Source organism: Syngnathus floridae, chromosome 8, assembly GCF_059516105.1.
Source record: "Syngnathus floridae isolate MCC-2025c chromosome 8, RoL_Sflo_1.0, whole genome shotgun sequence".
Taxonomy (NCBI): Eukaryota; Metazoa; Chordata; class Actinopteri; order Syngnathiformes; family Syngnathidae; genus Syngnathus; species Syngnathus floridae.
The window spans coordinates 5,834,622-5,854,389 of NC_142420.1; the positions used below are offsets into that span (position 1 = coordinate 5,834,622).

Below are 19,768 nucleotides of genomic sequence, written 5' to 3' on the forward strand. Positions count from 1 at the left end.
GTCTATATTGAACTCCTCACATGCCTTAATCTTTTTCGTCAGTGACCACCAAAGCTTGGGTCCCATAATAACGATAAAATATTTTGGATGTGTTGAACAGTAGCATAGGTTCCCATATCTATGGAAAGTCGCTTGAGCATTTCAACCAATATTTAAAAAAAAAAAAATCCAGTTTGGGGCCAATGTACTAGTATCTTTATTGTCCTCACTAGTAAGACAATACAGCACACTAGTAGAATGGCCCACCAATAGAACAACTGTGTCTTTTTTTTTTTTTTTTTACTATTAGTGACTCTTTTGGACAATGTTACTGCACAATTAAACCTGAAAAAAATGCCATTATTAGATTTGTCCAACAAATAAGATGTAGTTATCCATTTAGCACGCCCAAGCTGTCCTACGAGTGTGCAGAAATGTCATACAGTAGTCACTACTGTTTTTGTTTTTCTTCTGTCTTCCACTATTGAATAATGGAAGACAGAAGAAAAACAAAACCAGTTGCATGATTTCTTTTCTGGCAGTCACGTATGCTGTACATTGAAGATCATGAACGTAAAATGTTGTCTACATGCAGCCTGATTTTACTGGCGACCAGTCTTGGTTTTGCAATACCAAGTACTTGCCAAAAAGCAGCTTGGGAAGGCTTCAGATCACCCTCAAATTCCAATGACAGGGGCGAGAGAAATGATTTTACTTGTTGGACATAAACAAAGGTTGACTCGAGCATAAACGTGACAATAGCGCTCTCTAGCGGATAAATACAGACATTACCGTCTGTATTGACAACAGGCACGTTTTAATTAATTTATTCAAAGAGAATATTTAAATCCCGTGTACAAAATTAGTAAGCGATACATAAAAATACCATATTATACATATATATATAAAAGTCACACTGCTCCGTTTTAAAATTATATGCATATATTCATATTTATTAAAAAATATTATACAGTAGACAAAAACGATAACTGACACAACATAATGACTAAAATAACTGGGTTACATGCAAGTGAAGCAAGTTACTGATACATGAATTTGGCTGAGGTGGCTTAAGTGGCTCCAGTCTCGAAACAGGACGTCCCTAAGGCTTGGTTTTAGTTCAAACTGAGTGATCACATCAACCTGCTTTTCCTCCATCTTTCACTTACCCATTGAGATAGATACTGTAGACAAGATAGATAGACAGAAGATAGATTGATGAATAGAGATCAATACTGGTCAAAGCTGCCAAAATGTCTGAGGAGGGTGTTCACAGTGAGATGCGTATGCTGATTGGGATTCCTGGCATTTTATGAAGTGCACTTCTTGCAAACGGAAAAGCCACTAAAGAAAATGTTCCCTTAACGAAGGATACAAAAACACAAGTTCTTATCAAGGCCACCGATTGGACACTTTTTTCAATAGCGTAAAGGTAAAAGCAAGGGAAGGCAGTACAGCATGTCAAGTAATAATGATGCTAGCTTGCAAGCCTTGCAACAAAAGTCCATGCACGAGTACACACAGTCCAAAGAACGTACGTGGATATCAATGCCCACCTGCTGTTCCACACAGATGCTCTACACAGCAGCATGGTTTCGAGAAAGCCAGGAAAATGCCAGGCAGTGTGAAAGCAGTAACAAGTACTTTATCTCGCCTGAAGGGGACATCCTTTACACGCACTATTGTCCTTTCAGAGAGAGTAGCTCAGGCCCATGGAAAAAAAAAAAAAAAAAGTCCATCTTGAGCTATATCATTGTTTCAAGTGCATTAAAACAGTGCTACCTCGTGATTATTTTATCCATTTGGCTGCGGCGTCACATTGCTACAGATGTGCACCATACACAGCTGGCTGAAAGTCTTCCAATACATAGGAAGAAAAAAAAAAGTCATATGTACTGTATCTTTGTATGTTGAGTATGTATTTATGAGTATGTATGGGTCATTTGGTGTCACGTGCCCGGTGAATGGCTGGCAACCAATCCAGGGCATAAACTGGAAAAAAAATGTGACAGAAAATTACTGGATGGACTAGTAGTTTTTAACTATTTTTTAAAAATTAAATATTTAATTGTTTATTTTAGATCATTTAAAATTATATACTTGATTCATTTCCCAAATGTATGTAAATTTGAGACTTTGTCTAGGGTGGGCCAGTGTGTGAGTGTGTGTTTATACACACACGTACACACTGTATATGTATAGCCTTAGTTATGAAACAAAACGAATCTTTGGCTGTTTCCATTAACGTCTTCATACTTCATTCGTATTATATGGAAATCTAATGCGAGTAAATATGGCAGACACAAGAGAGCATATATGTGAAAGTATGTGCGAGGGTTGGCTTATAAGCGCTGATACTGCATATGCGGGGGTGGGGGGGGGCGAGGTTCTGCTGCCAGCAACACTTGCAGGCGCATGATTGACGAGCGAAGAAGCCTTCTCCGTCTAAGTGGAAAAACACAAATGAAACGTAAGACTATGCAAAGGAAAATATATGCAAGCTGTATACTCCGCATTTGAGCTTAGCGTGCCGGCTCATAACATTTGAGTATTCTACTTTTTAAGACCTTCATCTGTGATGAACAGTCTAAAAGACAAATTTGTAGTCAGTCATGAAATACAACAAATTGACATTTTTTTTTTAAGCGATTTGCTTTTTAGCTAGCAGTCTTTATAGCTAGTAGTCTTATTGGATGATGAAATAAGACTTATGCTGCTGTCTTATTAGTTGTAAAAAGGCCGACACCACTACACTATGCCCAGCACCGCCTCCAATGAGTTTCCATCATAACAGCCAGATTGGTAGATAGATCAACTGTAATCAAGCTTGCGTTGCATTATTCACACTTGCAGCGTGTTGTAAAATTTCACAATGTCAGCCACGATGCAAAATATGAATTGATGCGTCATCGCAAAGTATCTTGTTTTGGGGCTGGGCTAACGGGATAGTGCTTAAACATTTTGGGGTGGACCTGCTCACGGAAAAACTGACTCGGTTTTCCTGGAAATTCTTGCAATTTGGTCAAATCAACGAACAAGATGAGCCGGGACATGTGTTTGTACCTGCACATATCATTCTTGGTAGCACTGAAGGTTAAAGACTAGCTCAGACGTTGACTTGTTGGACAGCGGCATCATGAGATTGATGTTGGGGTTTTCCTGGCTGATGGACGAGGTGCCCATCACAGGCTGACTGCTACCCCACTGGATGAAGCAGTCGCCCTTCAGGGGACTCTGGTTCAGGCACGTTTCCCTCTGGCAGGAGGACTCTGCAAACATGCAGCTGCTGTGATTGGCCACCTGGCCGCACAGCAGCGTGCCCTGCTGAGCGTGTTCAAGCCCGTTGACGGCCCTTGGCCAGGGGCCGGCACATGGGAATGTCTGGTTTTCCGAAACCGGGGTTTTGTGCGTAACGGGTGCATTGGGCAGTTTATACTGGTCCTGGGACCATGGAGGAGGGCAAGTTGTTGGATCAGGCATGGCGCTATTGTGGTTGTTAAAGTCATTGCAAGGAATCGAGGACGGCGTCACAGAGTAGATGTTATTCTGATGATGTTGAATGGGCTGCTGCCGCCGCTGCTGCTGCTGCTGCTGTCCAAAGTCTGGAACGCGAACCGGAGCACCACCAGAAGAAGAATTAGGCACAACAAGTTCTGGGAGTTCTATTTCTGGGCTGAAAATGTCTGGAAGTTGCAGCTGCTGAAGATCAGCCCGGTGCTTATTTGCGGGTCCCGGTAGGGGTCCGCAGTGGGAAAGCTTCTGGCCGACGACGAAAGGCGAAGCAGATCCCGCTGAGTGGAAGTTGTTGGACTGAGGGAAAACCCCACCCTGGGACGTCGTGGGGAACTGCTGCTGTGGCTGCACGAATGCGTCCTGCTTCAGGCAAGTGGTGGGGCACGGGTCACCATTCTCTTTGAACAAAACAGAATCGATTTGGTCGAAAATCTCGTTGATGAGGACATTGTCCAACTCGGACCGCACGTTGTCCTGCTGGTCTCCCTCCTGACCAAAGCGCTTGAGCGACTCCTCCCACTGCATTAGCTCGGATTCGTCCACCTCCAGGTTCTCCAGGGCGCCGCAAAAGTCGCCCTTCTGCGCCATCTCCTGCAGGTTGTCAATCACAGCCATCACCGACTGCTTAGTCTCCTCCTTCACCACGATGGGGCTGCTGAAAGAGCCCCCAGCTCCCGTTTCCTTCCAAGCGTTACTAGACACGCTCACCAGCGCTCGACTGTCCATGAAGATTTGATCCAGAGGAAAAGCCACCTCTGGCGTGGGCTTGTAGGCAGACTCGTCCTGACTGAGGAAGCAGTCCAGTAGTGAGCGGGGCAACTGCTTCTCCTTGCTGGTGCCCATATCATCATTATTGTTGAACATTTTGTTGAACTGTGTCTGCGTAAGGTCCATGGTCGGGCCGGTGTTATAAAGCACAGCCTCGCCCGTGGTGAAGCTGAAGGGCAGCTGCATCCTCCTCTTGAGGAGGTAGTCCTCACCCTCAGCGTTGCTGCAACACACAAAGCGGAGGTCGGGTTAGTTGAGTAAAGACAAAGATGATTAAAACCAGACTTTGTGATTGATATATTTTACACTCACACTACAGCTCGCTGATAGGCGATGATGAAGTCAGGTCTCCCTCCTTTGTAGATCAGTTTGGCATTGGCTTTGACCCAAACCCAGCTTCCCGACTTACTCAGGAGACGGAAAGTCGTCAAGCCGCTTTCTCCAGTTTTCATCACTGTAAAAACATACACATGGTGTTCTGTAATTAGCAGGCGAGTCTTTCAATCCACCTCGCAAATGATCAAATTGTCCGACGTACTTCGAAGGTGGTTGTCGGCACAGTACATCATGTCGGCGGCGTGGATGAATTGGTAACCGGAGCCTTTCATGCAAAGCTCTGTCTCCGAGTAGCCCAAAATAATCTTCCCCCTACAGGAAAGAAACCAGGTCACTCATTTTCCTAGAAGAAATGAGGGATGGAAGTGTTGTGTGTCACCTGCTGTCAACGCCCATCGGAGTGAAGTCCAGCTTGTGCTTGGTCTGAAAGAGCAACATTTTGGAGCGGATCTCCACGATGGACGAAGACTGGACGGGCATGGCGATGGCAAAAAGCGCAAGCTGAGGGTGGCCGTGCGACCCGTTCTCCCTGTAGACGTTTTGGCCATGAAGGTACTTGAGACGTCCCTGGAACTTGAGAGCCTGGAGCAAAGATGACAGCACAATTAAAGCAGGCGACTCGTGAGGACATTTGAACATTGTTGATGGCGACCCTCACTAAAAAGCCAGATGAGTTGTCCAGGAGGCAACGGAAGCGACACACAAAACTTCTCTCCAGGAAGGACGAGTTCTCCGGAGGAAGGTGAGCAGGATTGTAGAACTCCGTGTTCATGCATTCCTCCAAGTCTGACAAGACGAGAAGAACGCACCAGCATGAGTACTTCGTAATAGTGTTCAAGAATAGTAAAGCTAAGAAAAAATCTTATTGAAGCTGTTCATACCATACACACAGAAAAATAAAAACCTTTATAGAATGACTGGACCGCAATTTTTCCCGATTTCTGCTTTGGATGGCTTTGTCATGTAAAATTCCTGATGTTAAAAGATCCAAGGCCACATACCTTGTCCATCTATAGCTGGTGAGTTCAGAGCAAAGTTGAGGTTCTGCTTGAACGTAGCACGATCGTCCGTGTGGATGAGCTCAAAGACACTCTGGTGGACCACGTCCGACTGCGCGGGGAAAAAAAAAATTCAGCCGACAGTAGTGGGCTAAAAAAAAAATTCAAAACAAATATTCACCTGCTGGAAGCCGAGGTACTCTTTAATGGTGGGCGACACGTAGAACACGGACCCCTCAGACGTGACCACCACTACGAAGCCATTCAGTGCCTGCAACGTCACACCTTAGTGTCATTTTTTCTATTTGTCAACATGGAAGAAATTCCAGTTTCCCAGCATAATTGGATTTGGCTATTACCTGAAGCAGCAGGTCCCCCTCAGAGAAGCCTTTGGTTGCCAAGTTGTTGCCATTGGACACGTTGGCTCCAGTAAATCCACAGCTGCTGCTGTTCTTTATTGTCGCTGGAAGAGTGATAAAGGTAAACATCACAAGTGGGATACTTAGTGGCCTTAGTATGCATGGCACTTGCTCAGTTTGAAGAGGTTTGCTTGAACAGCTGCTGTGTTTATCCACTCAGTGGCAGGAGAGCAAAAAAATGTGCCTTGGCTTGTTTGAGGCAAAAACTCGCCTTGTAATCTTTTCTTTAACAAGACGTCCAAAAGGAGGGAAAGAACAAGAGGTAATATTTGACCACTTGCATATTTTCCATACCACAAAAGCAAAACCTGGTTTGCGTGTACGTGCTACAATGGTCGAGTCCAAAGACTAGCCAGGTTCACAGCTGCGTATTTACTTTGGCATCTCGTGCCACTATTGTGTAAGCACATCACTGTTATGGGCGGATCTGCTTATCAGTGTGCATCAGACTGCAATTCAAAGGACTATTGTAGCTTTTGGAAACCATGAAGATCATTTTATGACCTACTCCAACCACGATATTTTGTTTGACGGGTTCGTTTCCCTCAACTGCAGATGGAGTAGGCTAGGGTGTAGCGTGATCGATTACGAAAAGGAGGTCACGTCATTAAAACGTTTTAGTTTCATTGACTTGTGTTTGTCCAGCGCTAACACGAGGCTATTGAGACCTCTCGCTGGCGTTTAGTTGAAATTTCTCACATGCATAACAATAAAAAAAAAAAAAAATCTCCCTTCCTGCATCTGTGTGAAGCTTTTGTTGTCCTTTTGTAAGCAATCGCTTACAGGAGAACTTCCCTGATGGCCACTACGGGAACATCCCAGGAAATGGTCTTTTCCAAATGGACCATCCAGTCCAGTCACGCTACCCCCCCCACCACCACCCCACCCCACACACACAAACAAACTTGAAATACAACCCTTGAATTTAACCACTAGCTCCAGTACAATGTCATCAGAAATAACAAGTATATCACTTTCATAATTCAGTTCTAACAAAACCTCCCAAAAAAATGAATCCAGCCAGGCCGCTCCTATTCCATATCTGGAAAAACCACCAAGAGTCCGTCAACTGTTTTCCCCCTCCCTCCATTCAGACCTCGCGTGAGTAAGTGGGCCTCTCAGGGGCCTCATGTTTGTTTTCATTGGCGTTCTCTTCCCCAGCGGTGAACCTTCTCTTCCATCTCTTTCCATTATTAACCCGCCTGACAATTTCTGGTGCCGCTCCGTGCAAACGTCCAACAGGAATTCCTCGCAAGATGGGCTTGATGCCTCGTGGATCCTTGCCAGCATCTCTCGCAGACAAGAACATGTTTTAATTGATCATTTCCTGCTTTTTTGCTCTTAGGAAGCACAAGTCAGAGTTGCAGTCCTGCCTGACTTTGTTATCGGGCAACAACAAACAAGATTAGTATAACAATGAAATTGGTTTTCCATTGTTGCCATTCTGCCCAATTACAGAATGCTATGCAGCTTTTGGGAAAACACACACTGTTGCCACAGAGTAAGGCTCATACTATGTGGAAATCAAGTTAAGCTTATGAACGTCAAGCACGTTCCAAGTTACTGTAGTAAAAATGAGTCAATTGAGTAGACGACAAATTTGATTTCAACCAAGTCAAGTCACATGTGGAGTCCAACATACAGATCGATTAAATTTTTTTTTTTGCACCCTGTCAGAGTCAAATCACGTTTTGAGTAGCACATTTTTGGGATCAAAAACTTTTTTTCATAGTTTTTCCGGTCCTGCCTGCGATTTGTACTCAGGAGGAACTTGTATTTATTAAATAATAAAGTGGTGTTCCTCAAAGCTCTTTACAGCGAATTCTTCATCCACAGACGGATGACTTAGCATGACATATTGAAAATATAACCGTAAGCGTAAACAGGCAAGCTTGTCAAATCATGAAGTGAAAGCGCAACCCAAGATTTAAAATTAGCCTTGTGGGTCTAACTCGATTTAGTGACCTGACCTCCGGCAATATCTTGCTTCATAGAGTTCTGTGAAAAACAAAAATAAGGAGTATTTTAAAACAGTGCATTTCTCCATAAGAGGAAAGCCTTTGACCAACAACGAAAAAAACCCCTACATCATATTTAACTATAATCTCAAACTTAAAATGCATCCAGAAAGCTCCTTCTTGTCTTTGTCTTTTTTTAAACCAAGTGTAACGTGACACCACGAGAGGCCCTCTTTTCTGGAGCTTCCTCTTTGCAGATGGGCCATTATGGGATTGGAGAAACAAACGCGTTTGACTGCAGACAAACATTGCCGTCGCACTGGAATCCAGCTGGGTCCGACGCCAGCGCATCATTCTTACGTTAAATCCATTGCTGTGAATTTGAGTAAAACTTGTGCCGTCTTCTTGAGAGTGCTAACTTGTTGTCTGTCACTGGGGCAAAAGGGAGAGTCAGAAGGGGAAGAAGTGGGGAGGGGCGGGGCCAGGAAATGCAGTCACGGCTTGGAGATCTGCCAGACTGCGAGCGAGTATAAAGCATGCCGGCAATGCAAAGGGGGATATTATCTTGATTTGAAAACATTTAGTTCCAGTTGATCCTGTACAGAGATTGCTGTTCTCACGCATATGTGCAAGGGAAAAGGCTGCAAATGGCAGCCAGCACAGTTTCTGGGTTTGCTTGCTCCAGAGGTTCAATCCTCCTCCCCTTCAGTTGTGTGACAAATCACACAGATTACTTTCAGGATTTCCACACAGGAAACGAACCTATTTAGGTGATTCAACAACAGTGTCATGGCGATGTTTCGGGGAAAGGGAGGGGAAGTTGAACTGGACCTTTTCTTTATGGAGAGTGAAGTTTCCTGATTCCTGCGATCGTGTTGGCACTTTAGCAAGTGTGCTTTACTTATCTGAAAAAATAAAAACTCAGTAAAAACTTTGGATTTAAGGGAAGAACGTGCTCTAGGGTCGGGTTAACCTCGAGAAGGGAAATTTACATGATTACACGCTATTCAGGTCACATGAAGGTGGAGGTGGCGACTGGCGTATGGTAACAAACATCTGGCCTTTGGGTAAACAAACTGACCTGCTCTCTGTGCTCTTTGTCTCTGTCAGAGGAAAAACCAACTTGCATCAACGTGATGATTCTTATCAATTTCCTACTTTGAAAAAGAAAAAAAAAAAACTGAGGGGAAAAAAAATGTGAAACTTGCTGTCGTTGGCAATATCTAAATCAGATGCCTTACAATGTGGGCACTGTAATTTTAAACATGTTAACAATCTTGCCACTTGCAAATGTACATAGTTTCATGTTAAAACAATTTTTAACAATATTTAAAATAAGATGGACTAATAAATGTCACTCTTTAAGCAACACTTTTCATGGTCAATCTTCCAAATGGTAACACCCACTTTATATTACCATACAAAGCAAATAAGCCAAATAAATCTTGATTTTTTGTTGCTATTTTGAGGCCTCATTTGATAGAATTGTTGATTGTTTTTAAAACATTCAAGTTTGTCAGGGTTGTTAACAATACTCTCCTCTGCAGTGTATTAAATTTAGAAGAAATTGATTTTCCCTTATAGGGAATTCAAAACTTTGCCCATAGGACTTATAGATATTGCAGCACTTTAACACTGTATTCACACTTTAATGAATGAAAATTCCAAACAAATTGGAAATTAACAAGTATCTCGGAAAGGATCAAAATTTGATTCAAGGGGGTTACACTATCGTGTTTTCTGCTTTGGCACGACAATAATCTGAATATGACTTGAGAATTGATAGAAATGAAAGATTGTTTTCTTGGAAAACTTCTTGAACCCTCAAATTGAGGCCAAAGGCATTGTGGGGTGAGCTGGATTCCCATACACATACGCCATGTAGTACTTGGGAGGCCCAAACCTCTGCGGAACGGGTGTATGGTATCAATGAAAACATGATTAAAAGTGGTTACTTGCATTCTCACGCCATCCTTAAACATGGAGTCATGAATCAAGAAGCTAAATCTTATCCACGAGCTGCGTCTCCACCAGAGCGGGCTTCCCCCTGTACGCACTACCTCCGGGGAGCCGCCAGGACACAACAAGCCACTCTTTATTTCTGTTCCATTTGTGTCATGTGTTTGAGGATATGCGTACATGCTTCAGATATCCCAAACACTAGCAGACGAAGCTGTGTTACCACATCGCCCCTGATTGTTAACAGGCCTTGGATGTTTTCAATGAGTCGTTTTTTTTTTCACTCTCTTCTTTCTTTTAACACAAATATGTCAGCAGCAGCGAGCCACAAAGCTTTGAAAAAGATCCAGCTAGGCCTCATAAAGTCACGCTACAAAGTCCAAAGCCATAAATAGCTTGTCGCACACTATCGGCTCTTTAAATCTCCCGCGTAGCGGCGGCCGCATTTGTTCTTTTCTCCCACTCGGCGATTTTGTAAGATCTTTGTCTGAAGTTCCGACATGTCCCCACTTGAGCGGCCATCCACGGCTGGTGTTGTGACCAGGAGTACCCCGCCAAGGCAGCCCAAGTGATCTCACGCAGACACACAACAAAAGCATGTGGCGAGACATTGTGTCTTGACTCGTGTATAATCGCTATATGCAAAGAAAGTTGATATAATTACAAGTATGGCTGTGTTTAAATCATTCTAGTTCAGAGGAAGAGTTACCACTGTGATTGTGTTGAAAACAAAAGTGTAATAAAGTGCACAACTGAAATAGTTTCTAGGAATCGCCCTTGATATTGGATGTGCATATAATTCACACAATTTCCAAAAATGTGGTATGGTGGTATGATTTATTCGTTTAATTAGACAGGCTAAGCCATCAGGCTTTTTTTATTTTATTTTTTAAATCAATCTCAAAATGTCAAATATGATCATATAGATTTTATGAACAATAATATGAGTAATATAAGACAGGATAACGTCTAATAGTCAACCTAAACCATGAAGGAAAAATATCTTAAAATGCAATTTAAGGCATATCCTCTTCTTTTGAATATGGAAACTGATTTGTCCACATCTTTGAAAAAGAAAGAAAAAAATGAAAGGGAGCGACGGAATGCAACAGTCTTGCATCTGATATTGATCATTTTGCAATGAATTAAATGTGGTTCACTAGTTTAATCTTCTATTTTTAGACAAAACCACGGAAGACCAGCCACCATATTAAGTCAATGCCATTGGATACACATATTTAATTAGAATAAACCTCTGCGCTCAATGTAACTTTAATTTTTTTTGCACGACCGCAATAAGCAATACATTTGTGATGACTGAGGGCGGGTGAAGATCTGCAGGTGTTGGCTTGCAAATGACTGGCGTGATGAGGCATGTGATTTGGACGCAGCGTGTCCTCCATGCTGCCATGTTTGAGGTAAAGACAAGTCTTTTCGAGCACAGTGAAAAGCAGAGATTGAATTATTTTGCTCAAATGACACCGTCATGTAAACGGTAGAAATAGAACATTATGAAAGATTCTTGGAGCCATTGTATTTACTTTTTTTCCCCCTCTCAAATTGTTTTCCTTTCCCACAGTGTCACAGAGCATGAAAACTGTGCTGCATTCACCGTAAAACTTGATTAAGGATGTGATTTATTTACGCTCCAACGTGACTGCTGCTTTTTGTCCCGAAAATTAGGGTCAAAGAGCGCAATCTAAGTAAATGGAGAAGTGAATTTGCCAAGAATGGGGATGTTAGCAAAAGGGAACAAACAACCACAATGCGAGTCAGATCCATCAGCTTCGTTAATGTGTTTTTCCTCGACCTCGAGTGTCTCGAAAAGGTCATTTGTATAATCCTGCCGAGAGAACATATTCTTTTTGGCGAGAGTAAATATTTATCAGACTGCTTGTGTACGCTGTGGTTCTTGCATATACAATACTTTGGGAGCTTGACTCATGGGCGCCCCAACTTTTTTCTTTTTCTAATTATAAGCCATTGCCATTAGTTTTTAGTGTTGTGACAAAAAGGTAGAGTTCCAAGTGAGCTTCCGATATACTGAACCAAATGAAAAATGGTTCATGGTAAAGTAATGCAATGCCATGCATGAGGTCAAGGAGCACATTATTAATTGAAAATCCAAAAGACACATATACAGAATGAGAGCACCATCATTTTCAGACATTACTTCACCCACTGGTATGTAATTTTGAGTTCCATTAAATGTTTTAAATCAAATTATCCATAACCTGGAGGATATTTTTTTCAAGCAGCTGCCTTGATCCCATTTTTATGTGCATTTCAGCCAGCCCGCATGCATAGTTATGAATTTTGGCCACTATCAGGGCGGAGTTGGTGTTGAAAGAAAGAAAGAAAAAAAAAATGACTTAATGTCGGACCCTGGTAAGACAGCAATGAGAAAGACGGATGATGCAACTGTAACAACAAAGCAGGCTGTGGGAACAGGTGGCACCGGAATGTCACGACACCTGTGACGAGTAAAAAGGCTTGGCTATAGTCGAAAGTTTCAGTCGTTTGCTTCATCTTTCATTCTCAACAATCAATCGACTGTGTTTCTGCATGGATGTGGGTCTTAGCTAAGGCCATGTAGGTCTTCACACATCAAAACAGTCCCTTGGGTATTTCATATAATATATAGTCAATTTAATCATGTGTGTTCTCTTTGCAAAGGATTTAAGAACAAGAACTCACCTTTGAAATAACTCTTGACTCGCAGGTAACCGACACTGAGGCGAAGGACAGACAATTTGTCCAGACATGAGCGAATGTCCTCCGAAAAGGGGAGCAGGTCCGTCAGCCGGTCCAGCTCCCCGTTCAGCCGGTCCCGATGGCGCTTGGACGGGTTGGATTTAATGATTTCTCTCCCATCGTTAATTTTTTTTCTGGGGATCAAGAAAAGGAAAAAAAATTAGAACTTCCCAAATGGCTCATATGAGGCACAATTCTTAAACGCATAAAAGGAAAGATGCTCTTGATCGTGAAAGGAGACAGAATTATCACTACTGCATGACTTGAAGTCTGGACTTGAAAACATAAACTGTCACTCAAAAATACAACTAGAATAAAAATGTATAATATCTGGTGGTTCTAAATGTCCCTGACAAGATACCCAGAATGAAAAGGGTGGTGGTTGCTCATGTGGTCTGAATCTGTATGAAGGAAAGAATGTTTTTTTCAATAGAAACTGGAGTCAAGTTAGTTTGATATTTCAGAATGATTACCCAAGGAAACAATCTCTAATGAACATTGTGAATTGCGGCCTGTTTTATGGTACAGCAGCTCTCTCCTTCCTTCCTTCCTTGCCAAGGCCATTCCTCATTCCACCAGTTACTAAAACAGCAGTCACATCTGACCTATTTAAAGCTGCACTCACTCGACTGCTCGGCTGTCGTTTACGAAAAGACGTCCAAGTGCCTAATGCTCGCACATGACTCTGAAATCGGACACACATGCTCCGGGTGAAGAATGACAGAAACGTCTTGGGTCGCGACTACTGCCATTATTACTATTATTATTAAAAAGCGATGAAAACAGCAAGTTGTGCACAAAGTTGAACGTTTATTGCGTAGTAAACACAATTGTTTCTTGTTAAGATGACTAATTAAGACGTAAAGGGAATTTAAAACACTCTGCTACTGCAAACTACCGTCTTGGCTTAACTAGCCTTGGTTTTATTTCAAAATACTTAGGAAGTGTGAAAAGCAAACTGCATTGAACTTATTAGCCTCGATGAGATGGGCCAACAACAATGGAAGAAAAAAAGTCTCCTACGTATATTTGGAGTTTGAAAAGCCGTGTAAAAGCTAAATATGCTCTTACCCCTGTGTTACCTCTTTTCTAACCCAATATTTTGGTCATGCGATCAGGTTACCTCCTTTGAACGGGGCATTGGTTTGTGGTCTGTGTGCTGCGCATGCTCTGCAAGGAATCAGTCTTTTGGAAGTTTTTTCAAGCACGGCCAAAGCCTGACTTCGACACAATTACGAATGTTTTCACATTATTTTCTGTCTCCATGGTGAAAATGACACTTTGTACATAGACACACATGTACATGTAAATATGTCCATGTAACTGAAACAGAACTCCAGAAATATACAAGCAGAGGTAAACAAACATGGCGAAACTCACACGCAGCCACGTGCAACACAGCAGCACACTTTTGGAGCAAGGAGGAAAACGACTGCTATATTATAGTAGTGAGTGACGTGAATATTATGTTATTACTTTGTATTAGGTAATATTATACACACGTATACATGTACATAAATAAATAAATAAATATATATATATATATATATATATATATATATATATATATATATATATATATATATATAGTTGTTGTCACTATGGCAAATGCACCACAATAGCACACTATTGTTTTGCACTAAAAGACGGTTGTTTACTTTGACACAAAAGCAGCGCCGACCAGTCTTAGTAGAATGACTCAGCGATGCAGGTTTTTTTGCTTTTTTTGGCTGCTGACCAACACCGAGTTGGAAGAGGGACGGTTTATAAAAGCCTGCTGTGGTTTACAGAGAGATTTATAGGCGATTTGAAGAAGAAAAAAAAAAAGTGAACATGAAAAAAAGAGCTCTGTGGTCAAGTCATGGAAACATCAGAGAAGGTGGTGGGGGGGAACATCAAACATTTGAAACTATAAATTATTCACTCTTTTTTTAAAATTACACTTAATAGTGAAACATCATCTCGAAAAATTGGAGAGCCAGGTGTCAGGTGTATATCAGCATGCTCACAGTGAAACAAAGAGTAGAGGACAAAAGGCCACTGTTAACCCTGGGAGTTGTTTTACTTGGCTAATCGCCACACCGTTGTGTAGGAGCGGGTGTGTGTGTTGCGCATGTGTGTATGTGGAGCGTGATAAAGGTTTCATTTTAGTAAGTAATGAATGTGTATGACTCAACAAAACAAATATACAGTTTGCCATTTTAAAAGAACCATATGTTTCAAATCTTAGAGGACATTTATTTATTTGTATAGGATGATCACTACCTCCCATATTCCAATATTTATTCTTCACTGTCCTGAAAAATATTTTAATAAGGCAACACAATTTAAATGAGTTATTTTACCCGTTTTGAACATCAAACCAGTTAAACTACATGGGATTTTGCAATGCTAACATGTTTTCACCAACCACAAGGATTACTTCAAACATCTTTGTGTTGCTGTTTTTATTTTTTTTGGTGTATTTAGTTTGTGCTTCAAAACATTCAGATGACTATCTGACTTATATCCAAGTTGGTGCCCCCTACAGATACAAGATACCGTATTTTCCGCACTATAATGCGCACCTAAAAACCTCCAATTTTCTCAAAAGCCGACAGTGCGCCTTATAATCAGGTGCGCCTTATACATGGACCAATGTTGAGCCACTACAGCAGGCGTGTCCCAAGTCCGGCCCGCGGGCCAAATGTATATATCTTATATATGGACAAAGTTTTAAAATGGGCCATTCATTGAAGGTGTGCCTTTAATCCGGTGCGCCTTACAGTGCGGAAAATACGGTACTAGCAAAATACTGCTGTCCAGAAAAATTAATTTTACAAGGAACTCATTTAACTACTGCCCCTCTTCGGGTCGAGACATGAAATTGTGTCCTAAATAATGGAATTTTTGGATGAAGTACACCAGTGTGCATTGGCTAATGGATTCTGACTGGTGCGACTGAGAATTATAGCATGGCCATAAGGTTTTTTTCAATAACATCATAAAAAGCCAGTCAAGAGAAAATGCATAAGGCTCATAAAAGACAATCTGGATGAGCCTATCTGTGTAGGAATGCTCCCGGGTGGCGACCGCGGACGTTTTATAGCGTCTGCTCAATGGTGCCTTTGTGCGTCCCAAGTCAAGCTGGCCATCCAGGGGGAAATCAATGTCCACATCTTTAGACACAAGCCACCTTTTTATTTTGGGATACAAACATTGGGAGCTGTCTGGCTGTATGCAATTTGCCAGGCGAGTGCTGCAAACATGCAATGTCAACAGCATAAACCAGGACAGACACACGCATGCTATAATTCTTCTGACAGAATGAGTTAAAATTGGATCGTGGGCATTTTAAGTGACATGGCCATAAGCATAGTTTACCGTGCAAGCCACCATGTTCTGTTTATTGTTTAACTGAAATACATAGACTCCTGTGTTTTTCTGTATTTGGGGTCACCAATTATTAAATGTTTTTCCCCCTTCTGACCTATTTATACGGGCTTGGGACAGGCACTAAATTGGACTGGCTTGCTTTCCCCCAGAAGCTAGATACATTTATGGCAGAACCTGGTATTGTCTCTCATCCAAGTACTGAGCAGGCACGACCGGGCTTAGTATCTGAGATCAGACAATCCGACACTGTCAGAGTAGTTTGGCCATTATTCAAAGGCATATACTAGCATAAAGACACAAATACTAAAACATAAATTCATAATTCAGCTCATCAATCAGGCTGGACGTGAATGCTCAGTATCAATCCATCATTTTGATTTATTGATTTAGATGTTGAATTATTAGTTTAATGGTTTAAGTGAGAAAGGGGTAGGAATCTAAAAAGCTATTTTTTTCTGACTGTTGTTTTGTTTGTTTGTTTCATGACTTAGATATGGCACTTTAAAGTGTTAATTGTTTTATTTATTTTTTTTCCCCATTTTTCATGTTTTAAATATGTTCAAAATAAAGCTATATCAATCAATCAATCAATTTTAACAATACATGCCACTGAATGTGAGTTATGTCCCTTCATCCTCGTTTGAAAAGCAACTCTCAAATGTACACGTTGAGTCACAAGCCTTTCTCTCTCTCGAAACACACCTAAGGGATTTATTCATTTGTTGTGGCACCACACACGATCATATTATCTTCCTAGACTGGCAAGTGTGATGTCATTTTCAGTCGACTGCAAGTAGCAAAATGGCCGCCCTCTGAGATGGATAAAAACAAATGGATGTTGTCTTTTTAATTCATATTCCAAAGACAATAGATTAATCAGAACAGTGTTTCAACTAGTTGGGCTGCATAGAACATATCATTACAAAGAATATTTTGTGGTTGACGTCCCCTTTAACAACACGTACAGGAGAAGCCCAATGAAGCACCAACGTCCAAAGTACAATAAGCCAGAAAAATTATCAAGTAGAGAGGAGTCGTACTACAAAACATGTGCATGCATGCCACCACAAACAACTTACACAAGTGGGACTCCCAAACTTTGTTTATATAATCAGGCGCTCAGTTACTGGGAATGCTTGTTAGCACATACAGGAGGAAACCACAGAGGAGAACCTGGACAGGCTTCAAACTCTATGATTCTCCTATTCGTCACGCTTGCGCTGGAGACAACATCATGCATTAGCCTCTCTGGGCCTAATACAGCTGTTCACGACTCCACATACAGATGTTTTACATAAATCACATTCAAAACTTGTCTTTGAGTCTCATTTGAGCAAACACTAAACTGCCTCAGCTAAATGCTATGGCCAACATTAAGAACTTTTTACTTGAAAGTGCTGTCATGTTCATTGAGGGGGGAAAAAGGTAATTGGAGTATAATAGCGATTTGCTGACAAATTTTAAGACAAACTTTGAATGACAAACAAATAGGGCTGCAAAGAGTGTGACAGTAAATATTTAGCATGAAATGCGTTTGGACTAGCAACAATATTCAAATACAGTAATCCCTCGTTTAACGTGGATAATTGGTTCCAAAAAAACACCCGCGATAAGGGAAATCCGCGAAGTACGGTCACGAGTTAGCGGAAAGATGCTAATTCGCGATCGTGCTAACACGCGAAAACTAAATTCTAAAGGAATGTAAACGAACATTTGGAGCAATACTACATTGTCCTAAAGGTTAGACACATGTTTCCTCAATTTAGAAGTTTTATTTTGACTGTTTTTTAATTTGGAAAAAAATCCGCGGTGTAGTGAAGCCGCGATAATCGAAACGCGAAGTAGCGAGGGATCACTGTATTCATTTTGGCCACAAGCGTTCACGATCCCAACCATATGAAATAATGAATAGATAAAGGCATATTAGCCGTAAAACTGTGTAATTAAGGCATTTTGGTATCACACATTGGACCCAATAGAGCACACGCAACTAAATATGTACATTTAAACTAAAATATAATAAAGGAATGAGAGAAATAGAGGACTGATTAATAATTGCAAAATAATTGAGCAATATTTTTTAGGTGAAATTTACTAAATTAGTCCAAAATATCAAAACCTCTGTATGGCAAAGGGCTGACACGACTAAAGCAAGTAAGTACACAAGTGCAAAAGCATTCAACAATATCAAACTTTCATGTAGTATTTTAAAAAGCCAAAGAGGAAACAGGACATGCTGGAAGAAAGTTGAAGCACGGAGAGAGGGGGAAGGAAGGAAAGCGAGATATCAGATTACAATAACAGAGCCAGGCGCGCGAGACTGCCCCGCCCTCCCCAATGCATCGCGTGAGAGCCGCAGTCGACTCTCTCTAACTTGATTGTGATTAATGCGCCAGGGCAACGCACCAGCGCCAAAGTCGAGCGGCGCACATTCTTAAAACGATCCGCAACAACAATCCACCGCGGCTTCAAGTAAATCCACCCAATATCATTTATCTCCTCATTTTATGAATTCGAATAGTCACAAGAGATTTTACGATCGCTCACCGATAATCATTTCTGCTCTCGCGCAAGTTGACAGAACGCACAGGTCCAAGTTAAAAAATCTTCGGAAGAAACTTTTCAATCTAAATACTGCAAATATATTAACTAAATATTGCAAGTTAATGAATGCAAACAATTGCAATATGCAGTATTCTGCACTTCGTCAACTTTTACTGATGCGTTATGCGCAGATATGACCGCTAGGCTTTTAAAATGTCTGCCCATAGTTTCGCAACTTTCCAGCAACAATGTCTCTCAATCGGGTTTGGACTTACTGTTTGAGGACGGGTTTCTTCCTCTTCTTATTGGCGTAAGTCCCAGAGGTGGCCAACATTTGTGCGCCGCTTGCCACGCAAACTTCACCTAAAGTTTGTCTTCCGAGGCGACCTTTTCTCCTCCCGAGCGAGGACACGCTGGTCTCTTCGGCGTGTAAAAATAAAGTCACTCCCTACGGTATCCACCCGCCATGCAAATCCCGGTGGTGGTGGGAAATGAACACAACAGAATCTGACCCCGCAATGGTTTAATGCGGTGTTGACAGGTTCCCCGGTCGGTTAGTGTGGCCGGCTGGCCTTGGTCGACGGTGCTGTGGTGGGGGCTGAAGCGGAATGGCTGTGTGACCAAAGTAGAGGAGAAGGAGGAGGAAAGTGAAGGGGGTAGAGCCTCCGTAAAGCCCTCCTCTTCGCAGAAACAGCACAGCCCGACTCGAATTACCGCCCCTGCTTTTTATTTTTTTAATTTACCTGCAGTGCCAACTTTTACAGTTCGACATTCAAAATTTTCTTTTCCATAATTCAGATGTGGCAATTGTAGTCATAGTCGGAAAGTAAACATTATTTTTGTTCTTTAAACTTTTACAAAGTACAATCAGTCTTAGTTGGCTGCTTGTGAAAATTGTGTTCACATGGTGCTTCTGCTCATATTCTGTGCATCCTCTTGGGGCTAAAGCCTCCCCTGTCTATAAAACCCTATGACCCCCTCTGCTCCCTGGCAATGCATTTTGGACCAACTAAACAAAATATTTAAAAAATGCAATGATGAGTGAAATATTATCTTCTTCCTATGAGGGTGTACAGAAAATGACCTGCTGGATCTTTTTGCCTCCAGCTAAGAACAGCACCACATTGTTTAACAAACACCTAAGGGACATTTGCACGCAAAACTA

General features: G+C 41.7%; 1 protein-coding gene across 2 annotated transcripts; it reads right to left on the reverse strand.

Annotated features, from left to right (window-relative positions):
- Nucleotides 1-903: 903 nt before the first annotated feature.
- On the reverse strand, nucleotides 904-19,232 carry LOC148394178 (aryl hydrocarbon receptor-like). Of its 2 annotated transcripts, none has more exons than XM_088382932.1 (11): nucleotides 18,879-19,232; nucleotides 12,628-12,818; nucleotides 5,954-6,057; nucleotides 5,776-5,865; nucleotides 5,598-5,706; nucleotides 5,255-5,382; nucleotides 4,976-5,178; nucleotides 4,799-4,908; nucleotides 4,573-4,714; nucleotides 3,043-4,483; nucleotides 904-2,415 (listed from the first exon to the last, which is right to left on the reverse strand). In XM_088382932.1, the coding sequence occupies exons 1-10, from the start codon at nucleotides 18,935-18,937 to the stop codon at nucleotides 3,052-3,054; spliced, it is 2,568 nt and encodes an 855-aa protein (XP_088239058.1). In that variant the 5' UTR covers nucleotides 18,938-19,232; the 3' UTR covers nucleotides 904-2,415; nucleotides 3,043-3,051. The 2 variants fall into 2 exon arrangements, with proteins under 2 accessions (XP_088239058.1, XP_088239057.1); XM_088382931.1 differs by having other exon boundaries at nucleotides 904-2,424.
- Between the last annotated feature and the right edge of the window lie 536 nt (nucleotides 19,233-19,768).

What these genes read in the sequence shown, in the direction of transcription:
- LOC148394178 (XM_088382932.1), bottom strand. Translation starts at nt 18,937, where the DNA reads ATGTTGGCCACCTCTGGGACTTACGCCAATAAGAAGAGGAAGAAACCC. An exon ending in ACAACTCATCTGGCTTTTTA is followed by an intron (nt 5,179 to 5,254) that starts GTGAGGGTCGCC and finishes TCTTTGCTCCAG; the next exon opens with GCTCTCAAGTTCCAGGGACG. An exon ending in CCGATGGGCGTTGACAGCAG is followed by an intron (nt 4,909 to 4,975) that starts GTGACACACAAC and finishes TCTTTCCTGTAG; the next exon opens with GGGGAAGATTATTTTGGGCT.